Source organism: Episyrphus balteatus, chromosome 1 (genome assembly GCF_945859705.1).
Source record: "Episyrphus balteatus chromosome 1, idEpiBalt1.1, whole genome shotgun sequence".
Taxonomy (NCBI): Eukaryota; Metazoa; Arthropoda; class Insecta; order Diptera; family Syrphidae; genus Episyrphus; species Episyrphus balteatus.
Window position 1 is genome coordinate 48,338,823 of NC_079134.1, and position 19,942 is coordinate 48,358,764.

The window sequence follows — 19,942 nt, forward strand, 5'->3', positions numbered from 1 at the left end:
TTTTGCAAGAAAAATGATTTTTTAAGGTTTCACTTCTACCACGTGTGAATTGCACACTTGATTTTTTTTTTTTTACTGCAGTTTTCTGTTGATCAAGAATGCTTAGAGGTGGATTTCGGCGGCAAATGCATTTTTTTCAACATCTCCTAGACATGTTTTATTGAATTGAAATCCGAATATCTGTGTGGTCATTTCAAAGCTGGCATATTTTAACCTTGAAGATATTCTCAAACCACTCTAGCATGCATTATCGTGCATCAGACTCAACTGTGGACCAAATCTAGGGGTGATTGGAACCGGATGCTGTTCGAGGATATCAGTCAAGTATCTTTGGGTACTTAAAGTAGGTCTAGGAGACCTCACTAACTCCGTAGGTGTTGTAAAGCAGAGTTTACTCCAATAAAATTTATGACTCATCTCTAAAAGGTTCGCGGATTGACAGATAGACTTCAGCATACCGCTCCAAATCTTCCCCACAAACACTTTATTCCATACATTCAATTTAAGCTAACTCCTGTCTTATTTGAGAAAATAACCACGATACTGTGAGATAAAGTAATAGTAGGACTTTTTTGTAAAATAAATATGACGTGCGTTAAATTTGAGCAGGAGTGTAATAAACAAAAAAAAAAATAACAACGATCAGTCACATTAAAAAAATTATATAAAGTTTTCAAACAATTTATGTTAATTTAAGTAAAAGTTAATGTTTAAACAAAATACACTATAAAGCCCTTTCTAAAAAATCTACCCAAACATAAAAGCTACAAAATGTATCTAATTTTTATTTATTTTTTTCTGTTTTCATTTCAGGTATGTACCAGACTATTAAAAACACATAAATACAAAACGTGAGTAAAAAAAAATAAAATGTATATCTCTATAAAAAAAAATATGCAAGCAGCAGACAGACATCCCCTAAGTTTGTTGTGTTTTTCTTTGTATGATGATGGGGAATCGTGTGCCAGGTGTGCCACAAAAAATAGTATGTTAAGAAAGGTCAACGAATTACTTCTGCGAAAGACATTTTCTATATGTTCGTGTAGATGGATTCTGGGAGGAATGTTATTGCCTTGAAGTCATTTTTTGGGGGGGCTTTTGTGCTTTGTATCTTTGCCTTCACTCAAACCTCAAACACAATTTCCCAGAAGTATAAACTCCTCTACTGCTGCTTCAAACTTTCACTATCTCTCTGCTAGTTACATAGATATAATATGCCCATGCTCATGCCCGTGTATCTATACAATTTTATTATTGTTTTATTCTATTTATAGATTTTTGCGGTCCTTAACAATATACAGGAGCTTTGTATCTGGCAAGGTAGAGCAGAGCGCAGAAGTTAAGCTTTTAGCTGGAATGTCCCTTTTGTTTTGAATATTTTTGTTTGTTTATTGTTATGGTTCGTGAAGGGATTTCAGGATGAAGTAAGACACGAAGTTTGAAAAACAAAATCGATTTTTTTCCATCCCATCCATGTGATCATCTTTGTTAGATACTTTTTCATAGATTTTGTGTAATGAAGGAGAGCAATTGCGTGTGTATTACAAAACGACAGGTGTATCTATTGACAGAAACTTTCTGTATTATTCATGCAACGGAAATTGGCACATTTCCGTCTTAGTGCTAAATGAATAATTAAACATTCTTACATTGAAGACATCAAAGCTGGTATAGAAACGTACCTTAGCTTTGGTTAATTAAAAAAAAAAAATTATGAATTGAAAGAAATTATACATGTCATCTATTATATTCCCATTTGCATGGCATATCCGCTCTATTGCTCTCTCCCATGTAACGAAAACAACAAAAACACAATTTTCTTTCTCTCTCAAAAAACATGAATGTCTGTTACTGGCATGGCCACTGTGATGAGTATATTCTCGAAGAATTTTCGGGTGGATTCGGATCAAAAAGCAATACGTTTTATGCGCAAGTCTATGCAATGTAAATGACATGACGATAGGAATAAAATACACGAAAATACTGCTGCAGTAGATACAAATCATAGATACAAACTAAATTAATTGAGCGAATATGCCAGAGGATTTAGCGCGATGTGCTCGTAATACTGTGAGCTGTATTAAGGAAAAAAAAAAAATAACAATACTCTGGGAAAATTTGCTGCCGTGCGCATTCAAGCTCAAAGCAAACAATGCTCTGAGAGAAGTTAAGTGCTTTGGTAGTGTTTTTTGAATGATACATTTTCACAGTAAAAATGTGTTGCCGTTTTAGAAATACGAAAACCTCGAAAGTACTTTTTCAGTAGAAATATTGAGAATTCTTACCCAGAAATCATCTGCAGTTTGATTCAAGAGTTTTAGTGGGGTATCTGTACCCCATACGCTGAGAACCCGAAGCAGATTTTGGGTGTAAGTGATATCAAAAATTGGTGTGTATTTTGAAAAGGTTTTTTAATTGTCCTGTATGAAAAATGCAATTCTTGACGACCGTAGTGGGGCATTTGGATATTAAATTGCAAAAACGAGCTAACGTCCAACTTTTTTGGCGCTGTTTCATTTTTAAACATATGATATATCAAAACGGTTCAAGCAAGAGAAGAAAACCCAAGTTGCATAAACAGGAAAGATGCAATTTCTTCCTGAAATCAAAAGATGGTAAAAGAAAACTGCTTTCACCTACGCAGAAGCAAACGAAGCTTGTGTCAAGATCACAGAATTCTGTTTTGCACTGATCGTGGTCAGGAGATTAACATAATTTTTTACCTTAATTTTTCACCTTATAGTTGCTTCGGTATTTATTAGGATCCAAGGTTTTGAACATGAATAATTTGATGGCATACACAATTAATTGAGATGTTACCTGTACTAAAACATTAGTACAAACAAACAAATGTGGTCTTATGAGAGAGAAATTTTATTTCCTCTTTTAAGGATTTGTGCTATAGAATGTCTTGGCTAAAATATATGTATGTTCTGATAAAACTCATTTGACAAGAAAAATTAGTATTCGTCGGTGTTTTATTTTTTTAAATTATAAAACAAAAATAGTCAAAAATAATTTTCTTACAAATAAAAATAAAAATTCGCCATTTCCACTCCTTGACACTCATATTTTAGCCCAGCACTTACTATTTGATGCCTAAAAATTTCTACCTTTAGTTGAATTACACTTTTAATAAGGCAAAAGTACAAATAAGTAGAAAAATTATGGCGAAATTATTATGGTAACGCAGTGGTTTTTTTTAAATACAGAATATTGCTGTTCTAGACTAGACCATCATTCTCACGATATACCTAAAGAGGAATTTCTGATATCTTTTATACTGAATTGTACTTAAACATTCATGTCAAAATAATAAGTCTTAAACTTGGCAATATATATACTTATATACTTAAATAAGCAATTTGAAATTTTTGATTGTATCCCCAGCAAGGAATAAAATCTTAGCTATCCTGCGTTACCACATATGAATTTTATATAATAAACCGCGTCTAATTGTAACTCTTTAAACAATTGATACCCATTGATCAAAGGGAATAAGCAAGACAAATTAGTAGCTTCAAGGTCACTGAGTTACCGCCCAGAGATATACAGAGTTTTTATACTTATGAAAAATTGATGGAAAAAACCATACAAAGTTTTCGTGATCTTCGAACTGAGTAACCACAAAAAAAAAACGACTTCTATTATAGATTAAACAATAACCATTTTAACGAGGAAAAAATAATAAAAATTATTTTCATTTTATTAGACGTCTTAGTAAGGGCACGACAGATCTAACTGATTTACCAACGGGGCGTACCTGGGCGAAACGCTTTATAGTTGAGGTCACTTGAACTAAAATTGAATTATAACCATTTTATATCAAATTTTAAAAATGAAAAAATTAAAATATATTTCACTATATTTTCTTTACTATTTTTTCGAAATTCACTGCTTTAATAAGGCATCAAAAAGTATTTTGGCCCACCTGAAAAAGTTTTATAAACGATTGAATGCGTTACGAGTGTGACACTTAGATGCAAAATATACATCTTTCGTTTTTTTTTGTCAAACTAGCTAAAGTAAATTAAATGGAAATACAAATGGAAACTTTATGTTTTTGGAAATTTTGTAGGAATGTTTCTCTTTCGCTGCAATAATCGTCTTCATTTTTTAGGAAATACTTTTCAAACATGAATTATTTGTAGTTTTGAGCTTGTTATCATTCATAAAGCTTTTTTAACAGCTCACTTTTGACTTTTATGAGGTTTTCTTCTTGAAAAGCTCCAAAAGACCTTTTATTTGAAATGCATGCCCGGAGAACTACCAGGATGGTCCAAGTTTTAAAATTTTCATGGAGGAATAACGTGACACTCCAACTTTATGGCAAAGAACTTTAACTTAATCCATATTTGTACTTGTTTGTGAATGTCAATTTATATAGACACACCTGTTTTTGAGAAATGTTTTAAAATTTTAAATCAGTAGGGCGATATCAAATCCACTTTTTAATTTTTCATAATGAACAACTCTAAGGAGAACCAAACAGGATTCGGTTAGTACCATTTTCTTTAATTTGTATTAAAAAGTATATGGTATTGAAAATCTCATTTCAAAGCAACACTTGCCAAAGACTACAGTTTCCCTTAAAATGACTACACCCACACCAACAAAATTCAAGGAAAATCATCCCCCAACAAAATGCTTTTCATCGTCGTTGTCTTTGCTTCTCTCACTCTCTCTGTCTCTCTGTCTCTTGCCTCCCCTTCTATCTCAAACAAAAACGAGCCCCTAAATATACTAAAATACTTCTTTTCGATATTCAAAATAAGAGAATATATGAGTAATTGAGAGTGAGAGAGCCAGAGCAAACCAAAAATCATTATACCGAGCGAGAATAAATATACAAAAAACGCGAACAAAAATGGGCAAAGCAACAAAAAAAAAAAACCAACGAGTACCTACATCAAATCTCAAAAATTTCATCCAACCAACCAACCTTTTTGAACGAACGAACGAAAAAAAGCTGTCAATACACACTTTGGCTTCTTTCTATCCACCAAACAATAATTTCGTTTGTATACGCGCTTTTTTATTTAAGTATAAATAAATTTTTAGTTTTTAATTTGTTAAACAACAAAAAAAAAGAAAAAAAAATTATTAACAAAATAAAAAAGAAAATTAAATAAAAAGAAAAAAATAATTGCAAACGAAAAGAAAAGAAAGAAAAAACGCACAGAAGAAGTTATATTTTACAATTTCTTTTTCAAATTGTGACGACGACCACGACACGACGAAAAGATACAAATTTAATTCAAATACAAAATAATATATATCCAAAACCAAAACTACGAGAGAAATAAAAGAAAAAAAAAAAACGGGCGGCGGACATCTTTTCACTAAAAGTATAATACAACCCTCGCCAATTTAATGGAAACAAAATAAAAAATAATCTACGATTGTTAAAGTTATTTGAAAATAAAAAAAAAAGAAGTTAAATTTTTTGCTAAACCACAAAAGTTGTTCAAAAAGTACAAAAAAAAAATTAAAAATCTTTTAATAAAAAAAAAAAATCTCATCGCGTGCAATACAAAAAAAAGTGCTGACAAATACAAGAAAAAAAAAATAATTCTTAAATTTTTTGGTAGACTCTCTCTCTTGAAGAAAAGTTGGAAATTTAAATAATTTCTACTCTTTTCTACAAAAAATAATTTTTGAATTTGCGACCAAGTTGAAAATTTTAAAACGGTATTTATGGAAAACCAAAACAACTTAGAAATTGCATTTAATAACGGAAATTTATTTACTAAAAGGTAATAATTTTAGTTTTCTGTTAATTTTGTAAAATCCCCCCACAACCCCTCAAAACCCCTTACCCCAACCAACCCCCTACCATAATATCCTTTCTATATCCTAATTGGTTTCTCGACTTAGGGTAGTTGCGAAAAGTGAGGTTTGGAATTCTAAATTTTAACATTTTTATAGTTTCATTGTTTTTTTTTTTTTATTTTGGTTCGGTTCGATAGTATTTTTTTCGAAAATGTTTTTTTTTTATTTAGTTTTTGAAAAAAAACAAAAACAAAAGTAAATTTTATGAATGAATGGGAAATTTGAGTTTGAATATAAAAAAAATTGCACTAAAATTTGTTCTCACAAAAAATAAAAAAGAGTTTTGCAACGTGGCTCTATTGAATGCATGACTTTAAAATGGCTGACACTTACAGCCTACATTTATAGAAAAAAAAGAAAAAAAAAAATGTGAAAAATATTTCAGGATACTCGTGTAAAGTTAAAAGCTAAATCATCAGTCTCGTGCGGTGGTGGAGAAAAAAAAATTGTCGTATGCACAAAGAAAGTTGGAAATGTGTGTTGTTTTTTTTTTTGTTCGTTTTCACATTTTTCTCAAAGAAATTTCTTGACTTCATATAAATTTTCATATACTTATTGGCATCCCTTGAGTATAGTATACCTTCTTGGTGAATGATGATGATGGCGCGCGCCATCATCGTTGCCTACCATTCACACCATCGTCATCGTCATACTTGGCCACCCTTTTTTCTTTGAGACATCATCATGACATGGTGTTTTATTACTTTTTTCTTTCGTTGTTGTTGTTGTATTCATTCTTTCGCTCTCATACTTGAGGATTTTGCGTAATAGAATATGAGGACAATTTCTGAACTGAAATTGAAAAAATATATCGTTTTTTTATTTGATTAGTTTCTTTTCTGTCTTCGTGGTTTTTTTTTTTTCTTTGTAAAATGTATCCATTTATTGACACGGATTAATAAAAAAAGCTTTCCTTAGCAGATTTTTTTATAAAGTATCTAGAAACGAAGATTAAAAATTATAGATATCTACTTTTTCAATTTGAATTTGAAGGCGTGAAAACAAAAATTTATGTACGATTTTCAATTTCTATACAATTTTGTTTATAAGAATTTCCTTATAACTAAATTTTTGTTGGAAAAATTAAAATTTAAAATTAAATAATTGGATCTTGTGATCTTTAAAATTTATTAAGGTTATTAAAATATGTATATAGAAATTTTAATTGAACACCGAAATTGTTATTACCATGTCGTGTCTTATTTCGTACCTACCTCAAGTAAATAGAAGTAACAAACGCAATGAAAAACTGTATTTAAAATTTAATATAATTTAATATAACCTATGTATTATTATTTAAGATAAGATTTTAACAGCAAGGTTTTGTAAAATTAAAAGAAGTTTTAAACATAGGTACATTATTTTCTTATAAGAGTTTAACTTTCAGTTTTCTCCCACGTAACATAACGGTATTTAAAAACATTAAAAAGCATACAATTTGCGGTTTTGTATAGTTAAATGTATAAGTAATGTATTAGAGAAAAAAAGACAAATATATTTCCAACCAGAAAAGATATTACAATTTAATTTTTCCCACAAGTCGTTTTTGAGGTTTTAGAGAGTTGCGTGATTTTTCAAAATGACGGACGCCGCATCAAAAGACCAAAAATTTAGCAAACTGAATTGTACAATAAAAAAATAAAACCCAATTAAATACTGCACCTTAACTTAGCTGACCTTATAAATTTTGTCAGATTTTTCCCCATTAAAAGAGTTGTGTCGATAGATAGTCTATTTAATAGACCCGAGCTCCAGAGCAAAAATAGAACAAATACGTTCAAGACTTTTTATTGGCGATTATGATTCCTTGGCATACAAGAATACTCCGCCCAAAAGTGCTACTTCTGAGAAAACGGCAACACTGGTCGGTTTTCAGTTTTTTTGATTTAACTCGAAAACCAAGCCTGACTTTGAAATGGTTCAAAGACACTTTTCATAGCAAATTAAATTTTCTGTCAAGTTAAGATGGTTAAAAAATTTTAAAAATTATTTTTGTCTAAAATTCTAACCTAAAATCAAAGAAAAAAAAGTTAAAAAATTGACAATTTTATTTTTTTTTACTAAATCAAGGGGCATTTTGTGTATGTAGCCGGGACGTCCAAACTTTGTACTAATGAAATAAAGTAGAGGTAAAATCCTTTGATAATATGCAATTTTTAATTTTTTTTGTCAAGAAACAACTTAAATGTACCTATTCAAAAATTAGCACTTTTTCTAAATTTTTGACTTTTTTAGTTAAAAGCAAGTTTTTAAAACTCGATAAAATCGTATTAATTGGTAACTTTTAGACTTTTAAAGTAAACATACTTCGAGGGATTGATTTAATATAAACTAAATATGACAAACAAAAAAATTTATTTGCATCCTTATGGCCTTTTGTGCAATTTTGTGTATGTGCATTTTTATAAATTCGGGTCGAATGGATGGACGGAGAGCCATTAGCTTTGGTCTATTGCATAGAAGAACATTTAATACCAACTCTTTTACTGTTTTCAATGGCCTGAAAAACAATTCTTGTAAAATCCGCGACCAACGAAAAGTTTCTCTTGAAAAACGAAAAAAATACTCTAATGAGTTTGAAACAAAATAGCTCAGGGAAATTAGTAAATCAAATTGCACTTTTCGCGGGACAAATTTTTTTCATGGAACGTATTTAGGTGAATGTCCTTATCGTAAAAGTGAATTTTTTCGGATGATAAGATATCGGGAACAGCCGCCATCTTGGAAAAGAGGTCGGTGCCGTTTTTATTTTATAACTCCATTTTTACTCATTTAAACCAAAAATGTCCGAGGGTAGACTTATTATCAATTAAATTATCTAAAAAATGATATACAAATGAATTCCGTGAGTTAGTTAAATTCAATTTTATAGTCGGTCAAAGTCCGGGTTCTTCTCGCAAGGTTAAGACAATATGACATTTTTTCAAATATCTGAAGAACTTTTGATTTGTTTGGGATTTTCTTAAAGAATGAATTATAGCACTTTTAATTATCTATGAAATGAACCCTTTATTGTTTTTGTAACCATCACATTGTAGAGGCAACCAAACGTCGAAGTCATGATATACGATTTTTTAACTGAACATATTTGGGATTTCAATAGTTCAAATAAACAATCAAAAATTAAACACAATAGTCTCGAAAACATAACGGCTTACACACCTCATATCTTGAGTTATACTTATCGTAATGCTGAGATTGAGGTGTTCATGTTTAGGAAAAATGACAGGGCATCAGTTCTTATATTTAGAATTTTAAATAGTGTCACTTGAGCTTATTCACATTAATTGGAAAATTCACTTCATTTCAAACCTCGAAAACCATATAAAGGTTAACATTAAAGATTTCAAACTTTGAATTCAATATTTAGACGAATATAGTTAAAAAACTGTTTACTTATATTTTGGTTATACCTCCACTTCAAAAATTTGCTCGGTCTAATAGAAGAAAACTTGTTATTTTCTCACTTTTGGATAGTAGAATGTGAACTTCGACGTTAGATGGCTTATACATTATGTTGGTTACAGTAACGATAAAGGGCTCATTTCATAGATAATTCAAAGTGCTATAATTCATACTTTAAGAAAATCCCCAACAAATCAAAAGTTCTTCAGATATTTGAAAAAATGTCATATTGTCTTAACCTTGCGAGAAGAACCCGGACTTTGACCGACTATAAAATTGAATTTAACTAACTCACGGAATTCATTTGTATATCATTTTTTAGATAATTTAATTGATAATAAGTCTACCCTCGGACATTTTTGGTTTAAATGAGTAAAAATGGAGTTATAAAATAAAAACGGCACCGACCTCTTTTCCAAGATGGCGGCTGTTCCCGATATCTTATCATCCGAAAAAATTCACTTTTACGATAAGGACATTCACCTAAATACGTTCCATGAAAAAAATTTGTCCCGCGAAAAGTGCAATTTGATTTACTAATTTCCCTGAGCTATTTTGTTTCAAACTCATTAGAGTATTTTTTTCGTTTTTCAAGAGAAACTTTTCGTTGGTCGCGGATTTTACAAGAATTGTTTTTCAGGCCATTGAAAACAGTAAAAGAGTTGGTATTAAATGTTCTTCTATGCAATAGACCAAAGCTAATGGCTCTCCGTCCATCCATTCGACCCGAATTTATAAAAATGCACATACACAAAATTGCACAAAAGGCCATAAGGATGCAAATAAATTTTTTTGTTTGTCATATTTAGTTTATATTAAATCAATCCCTCGAAGTATGTTTACTTTAAAAGTCTAAAAGTTACCAATTAATACGATTTTATCGAGTTTTAAAAACTTGCTTTTAACTAAAAAAGTCAAAAATTTAGAAAAAGTGCTAATTTTTGAATAGGTACATTTAAGTTGTTTCTTGACAAAAAAAATTAAAAATTGCATATTATCAAAGGATTTTACCTCTACTTTATTTCATTAGTACAAAGTTTGGACGTCCCGGCTACATACACAAAATGCCCCTTGATTTAGTAAAAAAAAATAAAATTGTCAATTTTTTAACTTTTTTTTCTTTGATTTTAGGTTAGAATTTTAGACAAAAATAATTTTTAAAATTTTTTAACCATCTTAACTTGACAGAAAATTTAATTTGCTATGAAAAGTGTCTTTGAACCATTTCAAAGTCAGGCTTGGTTTTCGAGTTAAATCAAAAAAACTGAAAACCGACCAGTGTTGCCGTTTTCTCAGAAATGCACCAATGGATTTAGTAGCACTTTTGGATGGAGTATTCTTGTATGCCAAGGAATCATAATCGCCAATAAAAACTCTTGAACGAATTTGTTCCATCCAAAAGGGTCTATTCAATAGACTAAGAGTATGTACTAACAGAATGTCAAACCTCTATTTAAATCCTTTGGTTTTCTTCATAAAGTATTCGTAGCTTCTGTTACAAAAAGCATAAAAATGATTAACATTGTATAGAAGAAAAGAATTATTACTTTTTGTCAAAAAATAAATTATAAATGTTTTTTTGCCACAGAAGGGACATGTGCAAAATTTTTTTTTATAATAATTTTTGTAATAATATTAACTATATGCCTGTAAGACCTAGGGTTTTTTAAAATGAATATAGCATTGCACTAGTTAGAAGGAATAGAAAGATAGGAATATTGCAGTGAATTGAGAATAAGATGATTTATTGCCTCAAATAATCCCACGGGTTGCGTCCAAGATGGGGGATATCCCTAAAAAAGGCGAATCTTCCTCACCCTCAAACTACCGACCGATTGCACTTACGTCCCTTCTTTTCAAGGTAATGGAAACGTTGATTTACTTTCAACTTAAGAAATATCTTGAGGAACGGAAGCTTCTTAATGACCGGCAGTACGGCTTACGTAGCAACAGGTCCACTGGTGATCTGATAGTTTATTTCACCGAGCAAAGTAAGAATGTTGCACTTGATATTTCAAAATCATTTGATAGAGTTTGGCATCAAGCTCTTCTTTCGAAAATGCGTGCTTTTGGCGTCGATGAATCTTTTCTTCGTTGGATTAGAAATTACCTTTCGAACCGTTCAATACAAGTCGTATTGGATGGATTCAAGTCTGAAACCCACAAAATAAATGCTGGTGTGCCGTTCTGTCTCCGACACTCTTTCTCATTTTTATAAATGATTTCCTGTCTGAAACTTCTAATCCACTCAACTGTTTTGCTGATGATAGTACCCTCAGTTTTTCATATTCGTTTCCTGATTCTCGCCCATGTTCTTCGGATGTGGATCTCGAACGGCTTAATATGATTAACTCATTAAATTCTGATCTTGATAGTATTGTCGAATGGGGAATAAAAAATCGCGTTGAATTTAATTCGTCAAAAAGACAATGCTGTTTACTTTCATTAAAGCGAAACCTTCCTCCGATGCCACTTTCCATGAGAGGAATGAACACATATTTGACACCGCTAAATCCGCTGCGAAATGTTTAGGTTTCCTCCGAAGATGCAAGGAATTTTTCTCCCCGTCTGATCTAGCTGTTATTTATAAGGCATATATCCGTCCAAAGCTAGAATATAACTCCCACATATGTACAGGTGCTCCAATAACGTCGTTGAGTTTCTTGGATAGAATACAAAATAGAGCTATAAAAATGATAGTTGATAGATCAATAACCGATACAATTACGTCTCTCGAGCACCGTCGTAACGTATCATGTCTCACGTTGTTCTATCGTTATTTTTATAAGCAATGCTCAGAAGAAATAGCTAGTTCCATTCCTCCCCTCAAACAGTTTACCCGTGATACTCGCGCTTCAAGGAATGCTCATTAGTTTACCCTAGAGTCCAATTTCGGGCGTACCGTCAAATACAGAGATTCTTTTTTCAGCCGCACTACACGAATGTGGAACGCATTACCCGCTTCTGTTTTTCCATCGCATTTCAAAACGCAGGACTTCAAAACTAATGTTCATCGGTATCTCCTTTCAAACCCCTCCCTATTTTCCTAATGCTCGTACTGTGTTCACCATAATAAGGGTAGACTAATCCCTTTAGTGCGCGCTAATTATAAAAAAAAAATTAAAGAATGCTGGTAAGCCTCGAACCCACGCCTGCAGGTAAGCAGTCAAGCACTACTCATCTACTAAACCATTGCCACCCTGCAAGTTAAGAGTTTTTAAGGTCAATTCGAAATTAAATTTACAAACTTGATGATTTAAATATAATAATAAAAATATCATTTTCTTTAAAAAAAAAGCTTAAATTTAATAAAATCCCACAGTTCAATGATTTAGATTTTAACGTAAAAATATAAGAAATTTCCACTAGCTACTTGTGTTAAAAACAATATGAACTGAAATTGATGATATTTGAAAAGCAATATTTTGCAAGCCTATAGACTCAAATTATTTTAAAAATTTTATGAGTTTATAGGCAGTGATATATCATTTTTGTTAAAATGTAATTAGTTCTTGAAGGCTTTAATCACTAAAAACAGAAATATTCGTGTATTTTTTGACATTTCATTCATTTTTGACCATGTTGCTCAATTCGATACTCGAGTCTGGTTAATTATCTAAATTTATTCGGCAAAAAAAAATCAGAATAACTAGATATAACGCACAAACTGATTTACCTACATAACTCGATTTTTCTTAGGTCAAATTTATCTGTAAGCCGAAGTTTTATTGAGAACTTGCGTTTTCAACTTTATTTTCATGAACTTCATCGTCATAAGTCGAACTTCTGCAACTCCAATTTTTCTCTTTAATTCGATCTTTGCTCTAAACCGCTAGTAGAGCTAGTTTAATTTAATTGTTTTTTTTTACTTACTGCAGCTCACTGTGATTATTTTTTAAGCTTGTTTAGTAGGGGCATACATATTTTAACTTAAAGTTTTTCTCTGAAATAGCGAAACCCCCTTTAATTATATTTTGCTTAAATTCATTTGAGTCTACTGTGAAAAAGTGTCTTAAAGTAAAAGGGATGGTTTTGGTAAGAATATTTTTCACTTGAATTTCAGTTTTGTACGGGTTAATTAGTTCTTGTTTCTAGAAATTCGTAGTTTTCGTTTAAATTTCTTGTAACCAAAGTTATTCTTTGCGGCTTAGTTTTGAACCAAAGCTATAAGAGTAATCAGCGAAGTTGAGAATGTTATTTAAAAGATTATTGTTGCTATAAAATATATGGTGAACTACATACTTCGTCGTGTAGTTTAAAAAAAATGTTATTCATATATTTTATTAGTCAAAACCTTGTTACATAGTTGAATATTCCTTATAAGGAAATAAAACAATAAATATCCAGTTTCTGTTTTCATTTCTTTATGTTTATCTTACCCGAATTTTTCTTCTTCCATTTTGTAAGATCGAGTTTTAGAAGTTCCATTGTATGAGGTTACTCTAAAATTTTAAATCGTTGAAATCGTTCGAAAAATAAATTAAACAAAAATTGCAGACACGTTTTAAAAAATTAATTTTTATATAGTAAATTGTATTTTTGAAAAAATACCGTTGATTTCGTCTTAGAAAATATAAATGGATTTTTGATAAATGGATTTTTGATTTATTGACTAAGAATTTTAATGCCAAACTTTAAAAAAATCGAGATGGAAACCTAACCAAGTTTAAGCTTGGACGAATAGACAACTAATTTTTGAGGTAGATACTTTGGCATATTTTGGTAGCAATGTTCAATGGTTTTCTCCTGTAGACAAGCACTCAATTATGTAAACCAGCTGCATTTTTGTGTATATTAACTTACTTCCTTATGAACAAACTTTTATTATTTTTAAAACTTAAAGACCCAGGTTCATTTCAAAACTTCGAGAATCTTGATCAATTAATAGAATTTTGTGCCTGACTTTCACATGTCTTCCCGATTGCCAATATCTCTGAAACAGTCCAAAATAAAAATCCAAATAAAATCTGCCGATAAAATCTGGCAACATTCATACTTTCAGGGAAGACACATGCAACTCAATACTCTAGGCGTGTTTTTTTTTTTTTTTGGCAAAGCTATTCGCAGTAGGATTTCCCAAATATCAACACTGAACAAAAAATGTATATGCACGAGAACCAACATAAAGGAAAACGTAAACTTATACACATCGTCCAAATTCTATGCCAAGCTTGGTTAAGCTTCTAATCGGCAGCTGCGTGTTGTTTTTGTAATGCATGTAAACGTCAACTGCAGGTACGGATAGCAATGCCAAAAAACACAGCTTCTAAAAAATTTATTTCGAAATCATTCGTCACTACGTCATCTCATTCCGTTCTAGGGAAAAGTTAAACATGTAAGACTTTACCTAGCTTCAAAGTAGGTGTACCATGGTCAGTAGGAGTAGTTGTGAGATGCTAGAAATTGTATGTTGTATTGTATTCTATTTGAAGATAAGAAAAACTCAAGTTGCCCCGTGGTGTATTCGCCATCAATCAAGCCATAAATAAAGATTGGTCATACTTACATTGGCTACGTCCACAGAACGTACGATTAAGAATGGATATTTTTTCTCTAACGGCACTCCACGAATGTTAAATGCCCTACGCAGATTTTACTCTTTTAAGTTCTTTTATAACACAAACTTTGTTTTCTTCTCATTTCAACCCAAAAACATAATTTTCTCATAAGTTTTTTTTTATTATGTTTTTTTCGAGTTTAAAATTAAAATTTCAAAATATTATTATAACTTGATATACCCAACTGGTAGTAGTTTCCGTGCATAACTAACACTAAGGTGCGTAGTATATTTTGTTCTAATTAAAAATGCAAGTGGGTTTAATATTTCAGTAGTCCAACTTGAAGTTTCTGTCCTTAATAAAAAATTTCATGCATAATTAAAGACACACGTCATTTTTGGCACTCAAAGCCTTTAAAGTGTCAGTGGTGGTATACCCACTAAATAAAAAAACAAAAAATAAGCAAAATGTCAATTTTCTTCATACCTACTCCCTCGTTGAAAAAGTTAGTACCTCATAAATTTACAAGTTATCCTTAAACACGTTCACTCTTCTTCGTCGTCCTACACTTAAAATGCATCTACAAGTTGAAGTTTTTGTTTGTAAGCATGTTGTGATGGTGATAAATGAATTTTTTGTTTGCATTTTATATGTATGTGTATAACACTAAACAAATTTTTTTCTTTGATGTTTCATCTTAAAAAAAAAAACTAAATAAAAATAAAACAAAATTATTTTGTGTAGGTAGTTAGAAGGCGAGATTCACAGACACACATCCTTTCGTCATACAATTTTTGTATCATGTTTCTTCGAAAAAAGTTGTTTTCATCTGACACAACAACTAAACAATCATGACGACGACTAAGAATACGACGTAGATACTCTAAAGATGACGTCGTCAAGTACACACAATACTAATAAGACGAACGAAATTCCAAAAACGCATTACCAGGTCAAGGCTAAGTGTGGTGTAAAAAAAAAAAAATTAAAAGCTTTTCTTCCTCGCGCTTCGGTTGTGCTCGAGTTGAACAAATATGCGCACACACATAAACTCAATTTGTGTACACATTTTAAACTCTTAGGAATAATAAATAGTAAAGATATGTATATTTCTATTTATGTATCTATAAATGTGAAACCAACAAATTGTAATTCAGTAAAATGTTTTTAGATTTTTCTTAATATTATCACGTACTAACGTCGCATTGTGTTTGTGGGACGATTTATGAAAGGAATTTTATTTGGTTTTGAAATTCCTACATTTTTGTCTTAAAAATATTTTAATGTGTCATGAAATAAAAATTTAGGCTGATTTATTTTTTGAAAATAATTCTTTATTTTATTTTCTAAAATTAAAGAAAAACTTATCCTTGAGATAGATAGCAACCAGACAGTAGTGCAAATTAATTTTATTGGTTGCAAAAATACCAAACATGGTCTCAAAAAAATCAAACTTGTCGTGGTCAATATTTTTCCATATTTATTTAGTTATTAAACAAATTGATATTTTTTCTCTAAAAGCTTACTTTTTTTTTACTGCATACACTGAACCAAAATGACCGAATCTTTTGCAATAAATCATACACAAATTGTTAAAAACCTGTAAATGAGAAGAAAAAGATTTTCAAAAACCTACCTACTGTAGTTAATCTACTGTTTGCTTGTATGCAAAAAGAAGCTGAAGGATATCTTCCTATAAATACCTACTTTTTTGAAAAGTTTACTTACTTTATTTCAGAGTTTTAATTAAGAATAGACATAGGCACTGCTATTTAATATCTTATATTGGACCTTACAGATGTATTCAGCTGATCCCGGTGTCCTAGGTCAAAACAATGATTTATTTTTCAAGTTTCCATTTGCTTTAAACAATGTTTTGGAATGTGGGAAAATATTCCTAATTTAAATAAATCCAATTCATCTGAGCGCTATACAACTTAAAGCCCGTGTGTTAATTTTTTAGCTGAGCTACGAGTGACATATTTTTTTTTTTCAATTTCATAATTTGAAATATTCATTTCTTTTATTTTTTAAACAGAAATTCTTACGAAAATTAAGATCTCACTTCCATCATCCATCACGGAGGAATTAAAAAGAAATTTGTTTCCAATAATGTTGAAAGTATTAAAAACGCTTTCTTGGAAAATTAAATTAATTCAAATTTCGTGATAAGCAATCTTTACGTCTAAAAAAAAGTTATAGAAATGTAACCTGTTATTTTCAGTACATTTTAATTTAAAACATTGATGGTAAAGCAGGAGATTCATATGAGTGTTTTATTTTTTTTTATTATAAATGTGTCTTCCATATACGTAGGTACATATTAATTTTTCTATTATTAATTTTTCTAAAATCGGTTCCTTGGACTCGGATAATAAAATAGGGTTACATGTACAAACTCTAAGGCCCGGAATTTCTTTTAGTTGAAAATAAAAAAATATTTTTTTCTTATTATCGTTATCAGCGACAGAATGTTTTTTCTTTTTAATTTCTGACATTCACAGCAGGGCTGCCACCTTACTCCTTTAGCAGTAGATCTACTGCGTTTTAGCCCAAATGAAAATCTACTCCTTAGCAAAACGAATCTACTCCCCTTTTAAAAATTTAAATAGTACCTATTGTTGTCCATTTCAAAATTTTAAATACTTAGCCAAGTTAACTCACTCTAAATGCATTCACTGAAAAATTCAAATGCAGCCCTATCGTGAGTTTTACGTGAAAATTCCAAGCGAAAAATTGAATTTCACTTGTTACTTCTGAATTGCGGGCGAAAAGTTGTTCATGTTCGGGAAACGAGAAGTTACCGACATCTGTTAGCTCAGTTTTATTTTGGCTACTGGTGAAAAGTGAAACTCGCAATACCTGTTAAGATTTCGGGCGAACAAAATGATGTGAAATGACGTGGAACCGAAGATAGAGCTGTTTTGCTTTTTTTTTACTGTTGAGCTAATTTTTTAATTTGTGTTGTAGTAAAATATGTTTCTGTGATTTGAATGTTGTTTGTATATTTAAAAATCTACTGCGGTATATTGCAATCTACTGCGCTTTTTCTTGAAATATACTGCGCTCAATTATCTTTGGGGTGGCAGAGCTGATTCACAGTGCCAACAATTTTTAAAGTACAGTCAAACTTCTTTATAGCGAACCTTCAAGGAAACAAAAAATTGCTTCGTTATAAAGAAGTTTTATTAAAAATTCGTTAGGTATATAGAAAATTTGTTTTTTAACACTGCAAGATTTCTTTTATACATATTTTAAAAAAATATGGTACAAAAAAGAATTAATCTTAAGGAAATTTATTCATTTTTATTTTTTAGTTAAAAACATATCAATTGAACATATCAAATTGAACATGCACAGTTTCGGTTTTTGTTTTATAATAAAAATCTTCCAATTTAGAAAGTTGAATCATAACTTTAATTTTTTTAATTAATTCTTTAAAATTGTCGATTGTGTACTAAACGACACAACAAATAGCTATAGATAGAATAACGTTATAAGGTAGTTCGTTATAAAAAAGTTCGACTGTACTTAGTTTTATTTCTTCGATATTCTTTAAGAAGGTCCTCGTCTTCGATTTTCGCAATTTCCATTCCCGGAGACGAATAGAAGTATCCATTTTGGATATGTAATTACATATTTAAATGGGTTTGAAAATTAATGATATTTATTTTTTCCTTAAGAAAATTCAAAATTGAATAGAATTCTCAGTATGCATTTCCGGACTCAAACTTGAAGCTAAACTTTTTTTTACATCAACATCGATTTTTTCAAATGTTGTTACTCAAGATATTCTCGCCATTGGTTTTTGAATTGTTTTATGACAATAATTAAAGACCTTTCTTCTTTCCAATAATCCTATTTTCATAAAGAAACAGCACCTAAAGTTTCATTATGAATAAATACAAATTATATTGATGGTATTTAATCACTTAAATATTTATACCTAACATTGTTCGAAAAAGATATAAATTCAAACGTTACAAAGTATTTTATACGAGATTTTTGAATTTCGTAGGACAACTAAATTGTTTAAATGAAAATTTATTTCCTTAAAAATTCCAACAATTTGTTTCGGAATTTTTTTTCAATGATTTCATACCGAAATATTTCTTTATGTAGGTTTATGTAGGATTCTTACGAGTATGTAGGGTTTTCCCTAAAAGTTAAAAACAAACTGGATATTTTGTATCCTTTTTCAGTTTCTATTTATTTTTTCTCTTGAATGGCCCTTTACTTGGATCTTTTATCTTTAACCGTTAGAGATTATTCTCAACAGATCGAGAAATGTAAATTTTGTCCAAATACTTATTTCGACTGATGTATCTCCACAAAAACTTTCCTTAGAGTGAATTCTACTTTTTTGGAAATATATTTCCTTCTTTTAACATGAATCGCTTCATTATTAATTGTGTCTACGATAATAAAGTAGGTACATGAACCAAACTGTATTTCTCGAAAAATTGCGAAAGTTACATTCAAAAAGAAAAAAATGAAATAAATTAATTTAATGTTTGTTGTTTGAAGTATTGATTTTGGTTTATTTAATTTTTTTATGATTTTATATTTTTTTGTTGTATTCAGATTTAAAATATACGATATTTAATTATTTCAAACGTTCTGGGTTTTTGAGGGTAGGTATAGGTATATTTAGGTTTTTGGATTTTATAGGTTCTACAATACTAGTAGGTTTTTCTTATTTTCAGGTTTTTTTTTTAACGGTTTCGTTAATCTTTGTATAGATATAATAAATATTTAAAATAATACTTATGTTTTTAATTGATTTTTTTATTTAATCACAAGGATTTCATTTATATTGAAAACCACTTTAATCGTTACATATTTCTTGCTTTCAATGTCTGCATTACTTTTTTTTTGTAAGCACCAGATTTGATTTTTTGTTGTTTTCTTCTTTTTTATATTCTATTGGTCTATGTAAATTGGATATACAACATAAAGTTTCTTTAAAATCATATATAAATTATAATTAATATATTGTCATCGTTTGTATCCTTTTTTATCATCGCGTAGTGTTATACACCTTCCTGCTGTAAAATTTTCCATTCATTTTCCATTGCAACTTTTTCTAGAAAAATTTGGCTGATTCAATTTTTCTCCTTTTTTATTTTTCTGTTTGTGTTAATTTTTTTTATTTCTGTTCAATATTTTAAAATATTAATAATAATTTAAAATATATATAAAAAAAA

General features: G+C 30.1%; 1 protein-coding gene across 9 annotated transcripts in view; it reads left to right on the plus strand.

Annotated features, from left to right (window-relative positions):
- LOC129905136 (protein bunched, class 2/F/G isoform) overlaps positions 1–19,942 on the plus strand; it is a 232,052-nt gene that overhangs the window by 91,432 nt on the left and 120,678 nt on the right. For 2 of the 9 annotated variants that reach the window (XM_055980534.1, XM_055980535.1), the window contains one exon: positions 814–2,488. The exons of the other annotated variants lie outside the window; for them this stretch is intronic. In XM_055980534.1, the coding sequence (XP_055836509.1) occupies positions 814–832 (19 nt within the window). In that variant the 3' untranslated portion in view covers positions 833–2,488. Of the gene's footprint in view, positions 1–813; positions 2,489–19,942 lie in introns of those variants that run through there. 9 annotated transcript variants of the gene reach the window in all.